Source organism: Erpetoichthys calabaricus, chromosome 13 (assembly GCF_900747795.2).
Source record: "Erpetoichthys calabaricus chromosome 13, fErpCal1.3, whole genome shotgun sequence".
NCBI classification, from domain to species: domain Eukaryota; kingdom Metazoa; phylum Chordata; class Cladistia; order Polypteriformes; family Polypteridae; genus Erpetoichthys; species Erpetoichthys calabaricus.
In genome coordinates, this window is record NC_041406.2 from 37,063,460 (window position 1) to 37,080,795 (window position 17,336).

Genomic DNA, 17,336 nt, shown 5'->3' on the forward strand with positions numbered 1-17,336 from the left:
AATAGCACTGCTGAAGGGCCCAACAGAGTAGGATCCCTTCTGGCAGTAATGGGATTTGAACTGGCAAACTTCCAGATACCAGCGCAGATTCTTTGCCTCAGAGCCACCACTCCACCTAAGATACAGAAAATATGCAATAATACTTCATTCAAACTTCTATACAATGAAATTCAAGTTCTTGGTTGGTAAAAAATAATACTGCATTTGTAACTGTGAGAAAGTTTCTGATTTTAACACCACTTTTCACTCATGCATTGTGCCAGTCACATTACTGAAACCTGACTCACGTATGCTCCCACCCTCCATGTACACATATTGTATGGTGCAGAGAAAGTCATCAAACTCAGAAATTAAAAACCCAGGAAAACATCGACTAATGAAGCTAATGCATAGCTTTTGCAATCAAGATATTTAAAGATCACATTTCCTGCAGGCTGCTTTCATTCATTAATTTTTAAAAGGGGCTTAATTTTTCATAACAGCATTCACTAGCTGTTTTTCCTTCTTACTAAACCAATGCTTTTATCTCTTATTGTTTAGTTCATTAAATGGAAAGTTTTGCATTTTTATCGATAGCACAATTAAGACCTGACATAGCTTTTAGAATCAGATCCATTCAAAATAGTGCATGGTTTAAGTAAACCCAGAGGAAAGTGTATGGGTGGCACCCATGATAAGGTTGAGAAGCTTTATACTTAGTGGCTTCAATGGCTGGGTGTTACTGTTTTAAAGAGAATCTCACAATCTATGAATAATTCATGCCAAAATATTTCATTTTGATCAATTAGCTTTTTTAATCTATTGTGTTAGGTAACACAGATATATGACTTTATTACCTGCATTTGTGGGAAAGATGTTCAGGATCAATTCATGCCAAAGCAGAGAGTAATACAGTGCCAACTAGTGAACTCAGAGTAACTATAGCAATTTACATTGTAGCCATTAAAGCCTTACAGCTAGGATTTTGGAAATTATACACTAGCAGATTGGAATAATATAAAGAAAAGTCCCTTAAAGACCTTCAAAGAAAAGATGGAGCCATACTGTCAGCAAAAAGATCATGAGCAAGCACTTAAGGGAGGAAAAGGATCTTGTGTTTGGGCTGGCTGCCCTGACAATATCAGGAGCACCAAGAAAAGTAAAGGAGAAATGTGACCGGTACATAAGCATGAAAGATACCCTAGGATGACGGAAAATGGGAATATCTAACCTTCTAAGCAGAGACAGAGTGAGGTCAGGTGTCAGCATATGGGGACAGTTGAGGCAAAGTGTGCCAAAGATTATTGTGAGCAGGAAAAGAAACTGTGAGATACCAAACAAGTAATAATATAGTCAGCATAGGTAAAAGGTCAAACCTAGGAGATCTGCTAGAAACTGCTGGCATAAAACAAAAGGGCAAGACAAGAGTTGGAAGTCAAAACTGAAATCAAAGTCAAAACCTAACCTAGCACTAAGGCAACATTTTTGAATGAAAATTGGACAAACAACCCTGTCTGACTGATACTGAACAACATGTGTAGAATAAGGCTAGGAGAATAATGCAGAGCTGCTGCTATACATTTTGCGTTCTGTTTCTCCATTTTGTGTATTTTGCACTTAAGTATTTTTCTTATAATGTTTCTTTACCTTTCGCCAGTATTTTTCTGACCACTGAGGAAGTTACAGGGTGCGAGAACTCTTTATGAACAAGTCTATCAATGTCTAAAAGCTCAACAAATCTGCCATTGCTGGTTGGAGAAAAAAAATAACCTTGCCCAAGTTAAATGCATGATTATAGAATAAACAGCCAAAACAGGCATTCAATCAATTTAGCACAATGCCATTTAGCACTCTGATTAACCGTACTATAGGCATTTGATACCTAACGGCATATTTGAAAACTATACCGTGTTCTTATGCTATTGACCAGTTCTGAGAATTTTGGGTTCTAATCCATAATGGATAAGATAACATTCTATGTCACTTACTTCTAATACACCAGTGTCAGGTTATATAAGTGCCCACAGAAACAACAGCACCACATTATTGGTAACTACTACTGCATATCATTCTGGAAAGTCAAGCCAGCTGTGTGGAACACAGATATGATCATGTTCACTTAAATACAAGTGTAGCACAATGATAAACTGAATCATTGTTCATTGTTAAGCCTGATTTCCAAAAAAATAATTCTCAAATAGCAGACAAAGAGTCATACATAAACTGATTTAGAGAACAGTGATAATTCCAAATAGGTAAAGAGGTAGGCACTAAAACAACAGACAAAAAGCAAAATCCAAAAATCAAAACAAAAGTCAAAAAGTACCAAAATGAACAAGAATCATGAGAAATTCAGAGGATGGTTGTTGCACAGGTAAACAATACACAATATTTGACAGCAGGCCTCCACTGAGATTCTCAATTTTTAAATTCATTAAATCCATCACGTGATCGCTACAACACTGGTGTTGCTCAGCAACAGCCAGAGATAAGCATAACGACACTTCATCTCTGAGGATTATTGAAAGAGAAAAGGACTAGGAGATGGAAATGCAATCCTGAATCACAGTGACAACAAAAGCGATCGTAGCCAAAAGGCTATTGAACCAGATAACAAAGCCAAAAGAGCAAAAATGAAATTCAGATATCAACTTAAAGAGAAAATTTAAAAAAAAACGAACAGAACCTAATACTAGGCCTTCTTCTTTGAAAAAAGGTAACTACAGCTAATGATTTGTTCTGTTTACCCATCTAAGGGATACCATTACACAGAAATGTCACCATATTGTGGTGACTGCCTTGGTCACATGATGCAATTCCTGTATCGCATTAACACAGAAAAAATTTAAAAAAAAAAAAACTTTGAAAACTCAAATCAAAATAGAGCAAAACCTGATAAAGTGGATTCTCTAATATAAAAAAACAAGACAAAATACACATATAGTCATGTACAATTATGACAAAAAGAGGGAACAGAGGAAGATGATTTCCAGAAAATGGGACATAGGGCGGAGCGCCTGACAATTTCTGATAACTGGTTCCTGTAGAGAAAACCTGCAAATTGAAGGAATTGATTTCTTTACTCTCCAAGCCATTTCAATGAATTTCTATCATCAAAAGTAAAAGGCAGAACATTTTCAGATATAAAAACTAGAGAAACAAAAGAAAATAAAACAAAAAACAGAATCAAGATATAGCACATAAGGTTCAGCAAAGGAAACAAAGTACCAAAGATTAGCCAACCAAACATTGAACAAGACACTGAAATTCTTAACAGAAAAAAGAGAAGGAAAACTTTTCTTTGTAGCTCAATATCTAAGATTTTCCTTTTAAATATCTTTTCCTTTTTTTTCTCTCGGGTTTTCCCTTGTTTATTTCTTTTTCCATCTATCTACTGTTTTCTTTTTCTTTCTGACCAGCTGTCTTATTGCTTTGTTTTTTCTCTAAAGCAAGCACTCATTTAATGGAGTCCAGCAGTGGATTGAGAAGCAGGAAGACAAACATTTTGCCAATTTAATTCACAAACTGTGCTGGCTCCTGACAATTTCCTTTGGTTAAAGAATTTTCAAACAGATATATTTTCCTCACTTGTGTGCAACATATCTCTAAAGTTTCTGATCACAGTTTTCTCTGAAATTCCCAAGTTATTTTCTGTTCTGTGAATTCATAGTAGGTCACATGCTAGAGGCTACATTAAATGTAATATCCCAGAAAAAACAATGTCACAAACAGTTTAATTCTCTCACGGGTGTAATCGTAGTGAATTAGTATTCTAATTTGCCATATTAATTTATTTTGTTCTAAATTTATGGTTATTATATTGTGTTCTGGGCTCATAATATGACTATGACTGTGCTTAATAAAAATACGCTGAATTAAAATGAATTTAGTAAATCATAGATCATTTGCAATCAAATAGCTGACGTAGTCGCCCAGAAGTAACAGTTGGTGAGAACCACTGGCTTACGGAGTAGGAATGTCTCCCTTCTTTATACCATGTAAAATGTTTATTTTGTTTTCAATTGAACTTTTAATATTTTTTCTCTATATGTTCAGTTAACATTTTCCAGAACTTTTACTTCAAATGAAAACTCCCTGGAGACATAACTTACCTCGGAGAATCTTTGTACATCTTGGGTTAAAGTGCCCACCCGCCTCCAGTTGTATTGCTGAAGAAACTTGACCACCGCTGGATTTACTGCATTGTCTGAAGGGACGGTTCTGAAGAAGTTGGGATACTTTTTTTTGTCTCCAAGAACAGGTGTTGTTGCAGCAAATGAAAGCTGTAGAGAGAACAGAGAAGTAAAAATTATTTGAATTGTTAGAATAAGTGCAATGTTTGCACACATTCTACAGCAGAACATTTATAACTAGAAAAATGTACAATAGGCTATAAAATGGAACCATCACAACAGAAGCAGCTTGAGCTGTAGTAGCAGCATGGACTTCTGAATAATCAGTGTTTTAGGTTTGCAGATTATTTTCCCTCCTACAGGATGTAACAATATCTAAAGAAAACATTTTAGGAAAGTCATTGTTATAAGGAGCATTAGCAAATACTATACTGACATTAAGAGGATGGAAAAAATCTTAATAAATATGAATAAGAGGTAGAAAGTACAATAACAGGAATATATTTGCATCAGGAAATGTATGAGGGGTCCCCAAAAATTTCTGGAATCAGTCAATAGCATGGAACTAGGCTGTACAGTATTTCTAGAACATGCCACTAGGTGCCGTAAGCCTCCAGTCTGGTTAATCAGCCCATCAAGTGGCATCATGCTAGGTTGATTGTATATTTCTGGCATTTATTCTACAGTCGTGCATGTGGCTTGATGATTTTTTTTGATGATTGTATTTTGTTTGACATTGATGGACTTATTCATAAAGTACTCTGTGGACAAACTGTTAATCAGCAGTACACTGTGTCATGCATGCACATCAGAGGGTCATCTTCTGGACTCAGCAGATGTAAGCGCTACCACGGCAGGATAAGAGGGGGCACAACTGTTGACTGTCTTGTTTCTTTTGCCACCCATATCTCAGAGAAGACACCCAATGAGGGCAAGTGACATCGCCAATTCTGGTCCATGGATTATAAGAGCAGGTCATTCTCAGAAGGAATCACCTCATTTGGCCACAAGCAACCTGCCAAATGGAACTCCATCCTGAAGCCTGAATGCTCATCCAAGCCCCGTTTTACCAGCCAATGGTTGAAGCCACATTTTGTTGCTTTTTGTGCCATCATGTGCTAGCTATTTTGTTTCAAATTATCATTATCATTTCAGTAAAAGGAGTGACCCGGTTGCCAGCCCAACATTTCATTTGGACTTTTGTATTCCTCTTGGTCGAAAACAACCATTTTGTCTTCATTTTACAAGATTTAGCAACACCACAGAAGTTCCACAGAAGACTGGCTTAGCTAATTCTGTCACTGTGAGATATGAGCTACAAGGAAAGACTGAGCTGAACATTTTTAATTTAAGTAAACAGGGATTAAGAGGTGACATGACTGAAGTTTGTTTAAAATTCTAAAAGGAATTCATACAGTGGATTCCAGACACCACTTCTTCAATAAGCACATAGCGAAATACATGGAAACTTGTTAAGTGCAAACTTTGCTCACAAATTGGGTTTTGAGACTAGATCGGATGCATTCAGGCTTGTATGGCTGTGATATAAAGAAACGTTATTCTGAAATTGGAAAAAATCAAATATTCAGTTAGAGGATCTGTACAGAATTTTTTCAAAACCTGGCAGGATCTAATCAATAATATCTTAGAATAAGCTCTTAATGCACCGAGGAAGCAATTATCTCCACACTTCTTTTTCTTCTCCATTTATCTCTATTGCCCTATTAAACTCATCACTTTAGGTATGTCTACAAGCCTTAAGTTTTACTCTGTTGGCAATGCTCTTTCTCTCAGGGGTGGGGGTGACTTGTTTTCAATCCTATCTTTTGTAAAAATTTGATCTAATGATTACAATAAAATTAAAAAAAAAAAAAAGAAACGTTATTCTTTCCACAGAGAACTTTAGACACATGGAATAAATTACTAAGTAATGTGGTGGAGTCTAGGACTCAGCTTGATGTATTTTTCAGATATTAGGTGGCTATCATTAACAAGGATTTTGGGCTGAAAGGTGTCATCTCGTCTAATGTTCTAACAGCACTTTTTAATAATAATAATAATAATAATAATAATAATAATGGAACATCATTAGAAAAGCATTAGAGGTTCTGTAATTTTTGCCCTCCATATATAACACAGCTAAAAATATTGATGTCTTCTTCTGCAGATTTTAAACAATCAGGTTTTCAAAAATGCTCAGTAAACAATAGGAAAAGTTTAATATTTCAAATGAATGTCTGCTTTTCATTAGAAGCTGAAAACCTAAAAACAAACTAATTATAATGGCTATGTGTGGATCCAGAAACTACAATGAGTTATGCAACATTTTTTAGCACACAATAGCAAAGTGTATCTCCACATTTAATAAAATACATTGATCTATGCACATCACACAAAAAGAATTCAAATAATAGATGTGAACTTATCCTTATGGTACACAGAACAAGATGGTGCATCTCATAAAATAATTTTTTCTTTTACCATATATACTCACATACAAGTCGGGTCTTCAAATCTGAAAAATCGATCATAAAATCAGGCCCCGACTTATACGCCCATTTTTTTTTTTTTTTTACATCATAGATAGATAGATAGATAGATAGATAGATAGATAGATAGATAGATAGATAGATAGATAGATAGATAGATAGATAGATACAGTGGTGTGAAAAACTATTTGCCCCCTTCCTGATTTCTTATTCTTTTGCATGTTTGTCACACAAAATGTTTCTGATCATCAAACACATTTAACCATTAGTCAAATATAACACAAGTAAACACAAAATGCAGTTTGTAAATGGTGGTTTTTATTATTTAGGGAGAAAAAAAAATCCAAACCTACAAAAAAAGTGTGAAAAAGTAATTGCCCCCTGAACCTAATAACTGGTTGGGCCACCCTTAGCAGCAATAACTGCAATCAAGCGTTTGCGATAACTTGCAATGAGTCTTTTACAGCGCTCTGGAGGAATTTTGGCCCACTCATCTTTGCAAAATTGTTGTAATTCAGCTTTATTTGAGGGTTTTCTAGCATGAACCGCCTTTTTAAGGTCATGCCATAGCATCTCAATTGGATTCAGATCAGGACTTTGACTAAGCCACTCCAAAGTCTTCATTTTGTTTTTCTTCAGCCATTCAGAGGTGGATTTGCTGGTGTGTTTTGGGTCATTGTCCTGTTGCAGCACCCAAGATCGCTTCAGCTTGAGTTGACGAACAGATGGCCGGACATTCTCCTTCAGGATTTTTTGGTAGACAGTAGAATTCATGGTTCCATCTATCACAGCAAGCCTTCCAGGTCCTGAACCAGCAAAACAACCCCAGACCATCACACTACCACCACCATATTTTACTGTTGGTATGATGTTCTTTTTCTGAAATGCTGTGTTCCTTTTACGCCAGATGTAACGGGACATTTGCCTTCCAAAAAGTTCACCTTTTGTCTCATCAGTCCACAAGGTATTTTCCCAAAAGTCTTGGCAATCATTGAGATGTTTCTTAGCAAAATTGAGACGAGCCCTAATGTTCTTTTTGCTTAACAGTGGTTTGCGTCTTGGACATCTGCCATGCAGGCCGTTTTTGCCCAGTCTCTTTCTTATGGTGGAGTCGTGAACACTGACCTTAATTGAGGCAAGTGAGGCCTGCAGTTCTTTAGACGTTGTCCTGGGGTCTTTTGTGACCTCTCGGATGAGTCGTCTCTGCGCTCTTGGGGTAATTTTGGTCGGCCGGCCACTCCTGGGAAGGTTCACCACTGTTCCATGTTTTTGCCATTTGTGGATAATGGCTCTCACTGTGGTTCGCTGGAGTCCCAAAGCTTTAGAAATGGCTTTATAACCTTTACCATACTGATAGATCTCAATTACTTTTGTTCTCATTTGTTCCTGAATTTCTTTGGATCTTGGCATGATGTCTAGCTTTTGAGGTGCTTTTGGTCTACTTCTCTGTGTCAGGCAGCTCCTATTTAAGTGATTTCTTGATTGAAACAGGTGTGGCAGTAATCAGGCCTGGGGGTGGCTACGGAAATTGAACTCAGGTGTGATACACCACAGTTAGGTTATTTTTTAACAAGGGGGCAATTACTTTTTCACACAGGGCCATGTAGGTTTGGATTTTTTTTCTCCCTAAATAATAAAAACCATCATTTACAAACTGCATTTTGTGTTTACTTGTGTTATATTTGACTAATGGTTACATGTGTTTGATGATCAGAAACATTTTGTGTGACAAACATGCAAAAGAATAAGAAATCAGGAAGGGGGCAAATAGTTTTTCACACCACTGTAGATAGATAGATAGATAGATAGATAGATAGATAGATAGATAGATAGATAGATAGATAGATAGATAGATAGATAGATAGATAGATAGATAGATAGATAGATAGATAGATAGATACTTTATTAATCCCAAGGGGAAATTCACATAATCCCAAAGGGAAATTCACATCACAATTCAAATCATCTTGCTTCCTCCAGTCTCACACCAGTTTCACAGACACATCGAATTTTGTTGCAGCAGCACAGTTTCCAATTTCTTTCGCCACTTCAATGACTTTTCATTTAAAACCAGCTTCATATTTTCTTCTGATCAAACGCTCCATCATAGATAAGGGATGCTCTTACGATAAAGGTGTATGAGGGTGTGAGATACAAAAAACACAAAATTGCAAACGTCGCTTCGGAATAGTTTGGGTATTACCGTGTGGTCACGTAGGTATAATACATAGAAAAAAAAGGCAGCGTGCTCCGTGGTTACTCTCTCAGGTGGGTGTTAGCATATCGTAATCTCTTGGATCAATAGCATGAGTTTTACACATTCGACTTATACGATGACATTATAAAATACCGGAAATTATACGGTAAAATAAAGCCCTGGCTTATCCATGGGAAAACTTAAACGCGAGTATATACGGTAGTTTCTTAGTAAAGTAAGACATCATACTGAGATGTACTGTCGACAGCGACTTATAACAATGTAAAACAACTTATAACAATGACAGATACAATAAGGCAAGTCTGCATGTTGATATTTTTTAACAGGCTACAAACTTTTCAAATCAGTAGTTTACCAGATCTTATGGTCCATAAATATTAGCAAGCAAAGAGTTGTACATAGGCAAATTTAGAGAACAGCAATAATTCCAAATGAGTAAAGAGGCAGGCATGAGAACAATAGACAAAAAGCTAAATCTAAATGAAAGTCAAAAAACACCAAAATGAACAAAAAAACCACAAGACATTTAGAGGAAAGTTGTTGGTGACCCCTAAGACTGTTGCTTTAGAATGTAACCAATTTCTTAAACATGGCCAGTTCTGCTTATTTTAAATGTGTTTTTTGTTTCTGTATTATTTTCGGAACTTAAAAATTCCTACTACAAATTTAATTGTTTTTCCAAGGTATTTAGAAACAACTTGTGTGATCACATTATGGGACTTTTGTTGTGATCTTCGTTGGTAAGATTATGATCTTCTACTTTCTCTCTCCTGTTTTCCGTATATGCAGAGCACTATTAAAGCAGCCAATTGATAACACTCTCAAAGGTGCAAATGAGGCTGAATAAGCTGTTACTTTAAAGGATGCATTATATTTTCATCTTTTTGAAAGTAGAAGCAATTAACAGAGAAGCTGTGAACAAAAAAGTGAATTTCTGAAATATAAAATAATAATGCGCATAGGACACGCTTTTGTATAGAATGATACAGTAACGAACCATCCGTCTATGAATCCATTTTCTATCTTAATTAGGTTATTAAGATAACAATGCATATCATAAACTGAAAAAAAAATTAACTGGAGTGTGTATTTATCTATTTCTTTAAGCCAAATTTCCCTTGGGGACAAATAAGTTCTGTCTATCTTTCTATTTACCTACACATGGGAAGAAAGTGCAAACTATGGCAATAACCAAGTGTGGGTTTCGAAGCAAGTACTATAGATTCATTAGGCAAAAGCCCGCATCGCTGTGTCACCACGGCACCTCAGGTCTAATGGCTTATCTAAATCTTCCCTGCAATGGACTGGTGTCCCACTCAGAGCAGGTTTGAGTCCGGAGTCCTATACAAAATCGACTAAGTGTATTAAATGACATAATGTAGCATGTATAATTTGGGAAGTATATGCTTTGCAATATATTTCTACAATCAGACATTAATTTGTGAAGGTACAAAAGGTAAAAACATACAGCATGTGTTCTTACAGTCGTTGTATAATGATAAAAGAAGCAACTTCCCATTGGTTCTCAGCTTGATGTCAAGAATCTGCTGACTTTCTAGAATGCTGAACAATACCACAAATGTTATCCTTCATTAACATCATTTAAAATAAACTAATTATTATTTTGAATTAGCCACGAGATAAGAGTTTCTTGTTATATTACATTGGATTACATAAGATTTCTAATCTGAACATAAATTAAACATGCATTTTTAATTGACTTTTTATAATTTAGATGTCACAGAACCTGAACTGGAGTTCTGTTTTTTTTCCAGAAAGGTGCACATGAGTAAATAAAGCTATTTCATTAGCGCCATAAACTAAAGCACAAAATAACTGAGGATAAAGTATGTCATAAAGTATGTCAGGGAAGCTACAAAATAAAATCATTTGTGGAAGATATACATTGGCCGTGTGTCTATATAGTCATGTGAATATTGTGTGGCAGTTTTATACTTCAGTGCTTGCTTCTCTTGCTTGTCAATTATCTTTCATAAACTACATTTCTGTGAGTCAACATTCCAATTGAAGTAAGAATCACTGATGCAGTTTGTTGCAGAGAGATGAGGAGAAATATTTTATATGTCTGACTGAACTCCATACAGCCTGCTGTTTATTGGAATATGAAATTGGTATCTTGAATCTTTATTAAAATACAAATACACATACTGTAGGAAAGGAGTGACTTTAATTCTGTGGGGAATCAGTTATAAGTATGTGAGGTGTGAGAAATGTGGTAGAGCACAGCCGGCAAAGGCCACTGAAGCCTAAACACATACTGTAGTTAGAGAGATGCGGGAGAGCGCTGTGCTCTCAAACCATGAAGGAAGCACAATTTTAGAGCATTACAAGGTTCACATCCATCAACCTCTGTTGGTTAAGCTAAAATTTAAACTATCCCAATATCTCATGCAAATGCTTCTTTTTTTTGAGATGATGTGTTTTAATGGTATTATGGAGCAAAACAAAAGTCAGCAGATTTCTCAAAAAATAAACAGCTCACAAAAGACAATGGTAACATCTAAAAGTAAAAGTAGCACCTTCTCCTACCACATCTCCTGATGTAGAAATTGGGCTGCTGAAAGAGGCACAAATAAAATTGCCTGAGTAAAACCCAGGAGTGAAATGTGATCTGGATATCAGGCTCAGGTTGGAATGAAACTCTGCACCCACTGTGGACCTTCTGGACCAGAATTGAGTACCCCTGCTATAGTATTTAAGCAACGACTGGAACTGCAAGATTTTAATACGAAAAGATAGATTTGTGTCTAAATTCTGTTGCTTTAGAGATGGTCTCTCAATGGTCCCTTTAAAAGAAATTAGGAAAGATTCTGTGCAATAAATATGTAGTAAGTTAAAGACTCTATAAATACTGTAATTTAATTTTACAACAATCCACCGTAGCTGGATTTTGGAATAAAGCACAATATGTGTGTCCTCACAGGTGGCGCAGTGGTAGTGCTGCTGCTTTGCAGTAAGGAGACTGTGGAAGATTGTGGGTTCACTTCCCGGTTCCTCCCTGTGTGGATAGCGCTTTGAGTACTGAGAAAAGTGCTATATAAATGTAATGAATTATTATTATTATTATTATGTGTGCTTCGTTACAGTGACAAAGATAAATTCTTTGAGCCACTCTCAGGATGGAATTGTCTTTATTTCACGCATGGAGCTCTGCAGTACAGGAAAGGCAATGAGTGACTTTACTGCTGTTGATTACACATCTTAAATACACAGTTAATTGCTAAAGTACATGATTACCTTTCACCATCCTTATAAATTACTGGCAAATGGGGCTATCAGGCCTAAATGTTTTGTTCTTTGGTAAAACGGGAATTTATCAATTTTTACCTGGTACATGGCAGGCAAGTTGAGTGCTGGACAAAATCAGGTCAAAGCTCAAATAAAATTCTTGCTTACAATAAAAGTTATTCTTTCAGAATACTAGGGTGTTGTACCGTGTTAGCCATTATGAATGTAGAGAAAAGCCAAGCAAAATGACACCTTTTATTGGCTAACTAGAAAGATTACAATATGCAAGCTTTCGAGGCAACTCAGGCCCCTTCTTGACTTTCAGAATAGTAATTATTTGTATTTACTCTACTTTGTCATTAAGTTAAAATGACCAGGATGTCAGTTACAATAAGTAAGATGTTATGAATCAGTAATATTTGGTATTTTGGTATCTGAAAAACTGTATTATTCCCCGAGGGGAAATTGTCGTTGGATCTCTACACTGATAGCTCAATCTGAAATTTGTTTTATTTTTAAAGAAATTTATGTCATTAATACTTATTTCAAAAGGAAATATTAAGTTTTTCCTTGTCACTTTGGTCATTATTCTAAGTGAGAGGTAAGATTCTTAACGTTTTTACCTATAAACCTGGAAGACTTTTCAGCACAGGGCAATGAAGAGGACTTTCGCATATCATTTAATGCTCTTAGCTATTCCCAACTTAAAAACTTCAAACTTTGCCCTAGTTTTCATCATTTTAATTTCACACTGCATGTGGTATCCTTAATTCAAAGTGAATTCTCTTTCAGATTAACGACCTTTTAAGTTGAAAGGTGTTTCGCCAACTAAAGCCTGTCTCAGAGATATGTTGTAGTAATTTACAGCATGGGCTGCTGTGTATTGATCCCATAGCTAAGGTCTGAGGTTCTCAGAAAGTCAATAATCCTTAAAGCACTAGATTTTTTAGGTGCTAAATAGTTTTTAGTTTTTAAGTGCTCATTTATTGCCAACGGCAGGATTAGATCAAAAGAAAGCAAATAATGATCTGTAATGGTCTCATTAACAGCAAAGATAATTATATCTTGAATGTCAACACCATCAGTGATAATTAGATCTAAAGTATGATTCTGCAAAAGCATTGCTCACTCATATTTTGAAAAACTTTACAGATGGGAATGGAAATGTATGGATGTCCATTTCTACTTGTATATTAATAATAGTAATAATACCACATATCAACATCAATTTGCAATTATCTATGGGTAAGCCAGACAGGAGACTATTAAACCCAAGCAAACCCTACACCAATAGTTCAGTGAATGATTAAAATAATTGTAACTTTGTTTTAGTAATTAAAGTATGTGCTTCACAGCACGTGATGTCACTCAATGTTTTGGGTAGATTTTAAATCCATCATGAAATGGTCACATAATTGAAAACGTATGAATAATGATAAAACAATCAGGGGAGCATTTGACTTAGAAAATCACATTTTTATCTGTAGGTAAGGTTTAAATAAGGTCACCCAAAAGTAATTCTTTATGACCACCAGTGACAGCTCTGCATTAGTTGTGCTGATGGCACTTTTATGAAAAAATTAAATAAGTAGTAAGCTTGTCTCAGTAATTTATTGCATTGTTAAAATGTTTAATAGCAAACTCACTTTAGCTGTCATCAGTTTATCCCATTTTCCATGATATATTTAGATATTTCTTATTTAGAAAAAAAATGAGTATGTGAAATTTTCACAGCTTTTCATTGGTCTCATTTTTTTCTAATGATTCACTGTGGATGGGGCTATGATTATCCTGAAGAAACATCAAAATTATCAATATACATATACTTCACAATAAGATAAACTTAATTCGTCAGAATTGCTTTGCATTTTCTGGCATTTACCTTACCCTTTATGAAAGACAGCAGACCTAAACCTTCTAATTAAAATGCTCTCTGCACCATAACAGAGTCCCCAACTCCCATTCCAGTAACAGACATTTATGAGACTTTTATATGGCACTGTTTGGCTGGTATTTTGTCATCACTGGTGCTGGCAGACTAATTCATTGTGAAATACAGTGTTGCTCCCTTGCTCCCTCACACAAGGTTTACTGGAGCCAGGCTCCTTTTTCAAACACCCTCCAATTCCATGCATGCACATTCACATCACTGGCACTGCCTCACACCATTTACTTTGGATCAGAGGCAACATCACCTGCACTCACTTTTCTCAGTTCCATGAACCAGTTTAAGCCAAGGTCCTTCCTAAGATTGCTGGTAGCCATTTACCCAGGCCAATAGATGTAAGGGGTGAACTTCTCCAAGCTGGTGGTAAGGCTGTCCTCCTAGCATTGCAAGCAATCTTTGCTTCCATTTGGGTGACTGGCATCATCCCAACTGACTGAAAATGGGACCTGTTGCCCTATCTGGAAAGGGAAGGGTGATCGCCTGGATTGTAGCAACTATAGGGGGATAACACTGCTCTCTGTGCCAGGTAAGGTCCTTGCTAGGGTTGTTCTCAATAGGATCTGTGATCACTTGCTTACCTACCAGTGACGGGAACAGTCTGGTTTTACGCCTAAGAAGTCTACCATCGACCGTATCCTGGCACTGAGGGTTCTCATGGAGCGCAAACGCAAATATTGGCAGAGTTTCTTTGCAGCCTTTGTCGATTTTCGTAAAGCGTTCGACTCAGCTGATTTGAGCTGCCCTGTGGGACATCCTGAGGGTTTGTGGGATCCCCTCAAGGTTGCTGGATAAAATGGCCGGCCTATACACTGGTACTGTTAGTGCTGTGCAGAGTGGAGGCAGAACCTCTGCGTTCTTCCCAGTTGATTCTGGGGCTCGTCACGCTTGTGTTTTTGCTCCTACTCTGTTCAATGCTTGTATGGACTGGGTGGTGGACAAAGTCATGGGGTCCAGCGGCTGTGGGGCATCTGTTGGTGAAGAAAGATTTACTGATCTTGACTTTGCTGACGATGCTGTGATCTTCACAGAGTCAATGGAGGCTCTGATGAGGGCGCTTGAGAAACTGAGCGAGGAGTCTGAGTGTCTGGGCTTGCGAGTGTCCTGGATAAAAACCAAGATCCAGGCCTTTATGATCTCTTAAGCACAGCCATCAGCAGTGTGTGTCTGTAGAGAGAGTGTTGACCTTGTCTAGAGGTTTACTTACCTTAATTCTTTAATTAATTTAATTATAATTCTTTGTACCTTGGCAGTGACATTGATGTCTCTGGGGACTCTTACTATGAAGTCAGTAGATGGATTGGGAGAGCATGGGGGGGTCATGAGGTCGCTGGAAAGGAGTGTGTGGTCCCGATATCTATGCAAAAGGACAAATGTCCAAGTGTTTAGAGTCCTGGTGCTTCCTGTCTTGCTATATAGTTGCGAGACATGGACACTATCCAGTGACCTGAGACAAAGATTGGACTCCTTTGGTACTGTGTCTCTCTGGAAAATCCTTGGGAACCGTTGATTAGACTTTGTGTCGAATGAGTTGTTGCTCATGGAGTCCTGAATTAGGCACATTACCTGCATTGCGAGGGAGCGTCAGTTACAGCACAACGGCCATGTAGCATGTTTCCCAGAGGGTGATCCCGCTCATAAGATCCTCATTGTTGGGTACCCGAGTGGCTGGACCAGGCCAAGGGGTCATCCACATAACACCTGGCTGCGGTAGATAGAGGGTCATTTCCGGAGGATGGGACTGGACCGCGTGTCTGCCTGGGGGGTTGCCAACCGGGATCCTGAGTTGTTTCATTGTGTAGTGGGTGCGGCAACGCACTGTACCAGTGCATGCTCCCCAACTTGACTTGACTTGTGGGTCATTAGTGTTATGTGAAGGTGACGTAACTTATGTCCTGTTTTTGTTAAAGGAAAATCTTAGAGTTTAAGGACAGGATGTTACTCATAAGACAATTAATGATCTTCGCAATATGTTTGCTAGCTAAGGGTTGCCAAAAGTCACCAGACATGACCAAAGTCTTGTTTGATATAAACAAAGCAGTTTGCGATTGATTTAAGGTAATGGCAAGAATGGTGGGAGATTTTCAAGTTATATAGAGGTTGCAATGTATTCATTGGTTATTCATGACTTTAATGTTAATGTTCTAGATCAGCATCAATGCTAATAAAGACCTCCTTTTGCTAAATTAAAATATTGTGGCTTATTTTCTTCCACAGCAGGGAAAGAACTTTTTTTAGTCAACATTCAGGTCTTTTTTAGTTTATTTTTATGACAACAATTTCTGGCTCCTGTTTGAAAATTTAGGGTTTGGTATATAAGACATTCATTTGTTAACCTCTACCTGACAATAGACATCTGTTTTGTATTCTGTTTAGAAAGTCCATCATCTCCTGGTCTTTAGCCTTATAAAAAAAGAAAAAAACAAATCTCAAGTTCTCAGGACTTGCCAAGCATCCTTGTGTTCAAATATGCTGTTGAAATGGACAGTCCCTGACTTACAAAGAAATCCAATAACAATTCACCACTATAATTCAAATTACAACTTTTCGGGTATTTCCATTTCATTTCTTAGCTAAGTGTTGAAGGGTGCCAGTAGAATTACAAAGTTGGAAGTTAGTAAACATTCACGTCCACTGTCACTGAAAAGACAAACCAGTCTGAGCAGTTGTTAGGTACATACATGCACATAATTGCCTAATTTTACCTCTCCACTGTTTGTAGTCTCATTCAGGTAACACTATTGTCCACAGGTGTAAAGTGAATGTATACTACAGACACATTATCCCTTCAATGGGGAAACTAAAATGTAGTCAAAAGATTGCATTCTCAACAGAGTGTTATAAGAACCAATGGTGTGTGTACAACGTGAGTCCACCTATACGAAGCCAGTATTTTTGCTTCTTCTCTGACAAAAAATACATTCCACTTCCCAAGAGTTATTTTCCATTATCAAGTTGTCAAAGTTCTCAAGTTCTGGATGTGTTCAGCTTTTGTCTTTCACCTCATTTGCATACTACATAGTCAACACCTTTTGCCTCAAATGTGGAAAGCCCAAATAAACTTTAAATGCAGCATCTTTGGAGCGAAAGGTTCTGAACAACATCTCCAGACCAGGAGTGGGTCCTAGTAATCCTGTTTAAGAGAAAGAAATCTTTGAAGCCTTTGGAAAACCATCATGGAAGCCCTGTTTTTGTGTGGTGTTTGCTCTTAGACCAGTCTGCCATGGGTAACCCTACAAAAAACAAGAGGCTCCTGGAAACATAACTCTATCTACAGAACATAACACACAGCAAAAATAAATAAAAGGTATAGTACCACTTCT

The 17,336-nt window shown here is 37.0% G+C and overlaps 1 protein-coding gene across 1 annotated transcript in view; it reads right to left on the bottom strand.

The window, feature by feature from the left end:
* The window catches only part of gabbr2 (gamma-aminobutyric acid (GABA) B receptor, 2), a 911,705-nt gene that overhangs the window by 404,004 nt on the left and 490,365 nt on the right, over window positions 1-17,336 (bottom strand). The window contains exon 3 of the mRNA XM_028818131.2: window positions 4,092-4,262. Coding sequence (XP_028673964.1) covers window positions 4,092-4,262 — 171 coding nt within the window. The remainder of the gene's footprint in view (window positions 1-4,091; window positions 4,263-17,336) is intronic.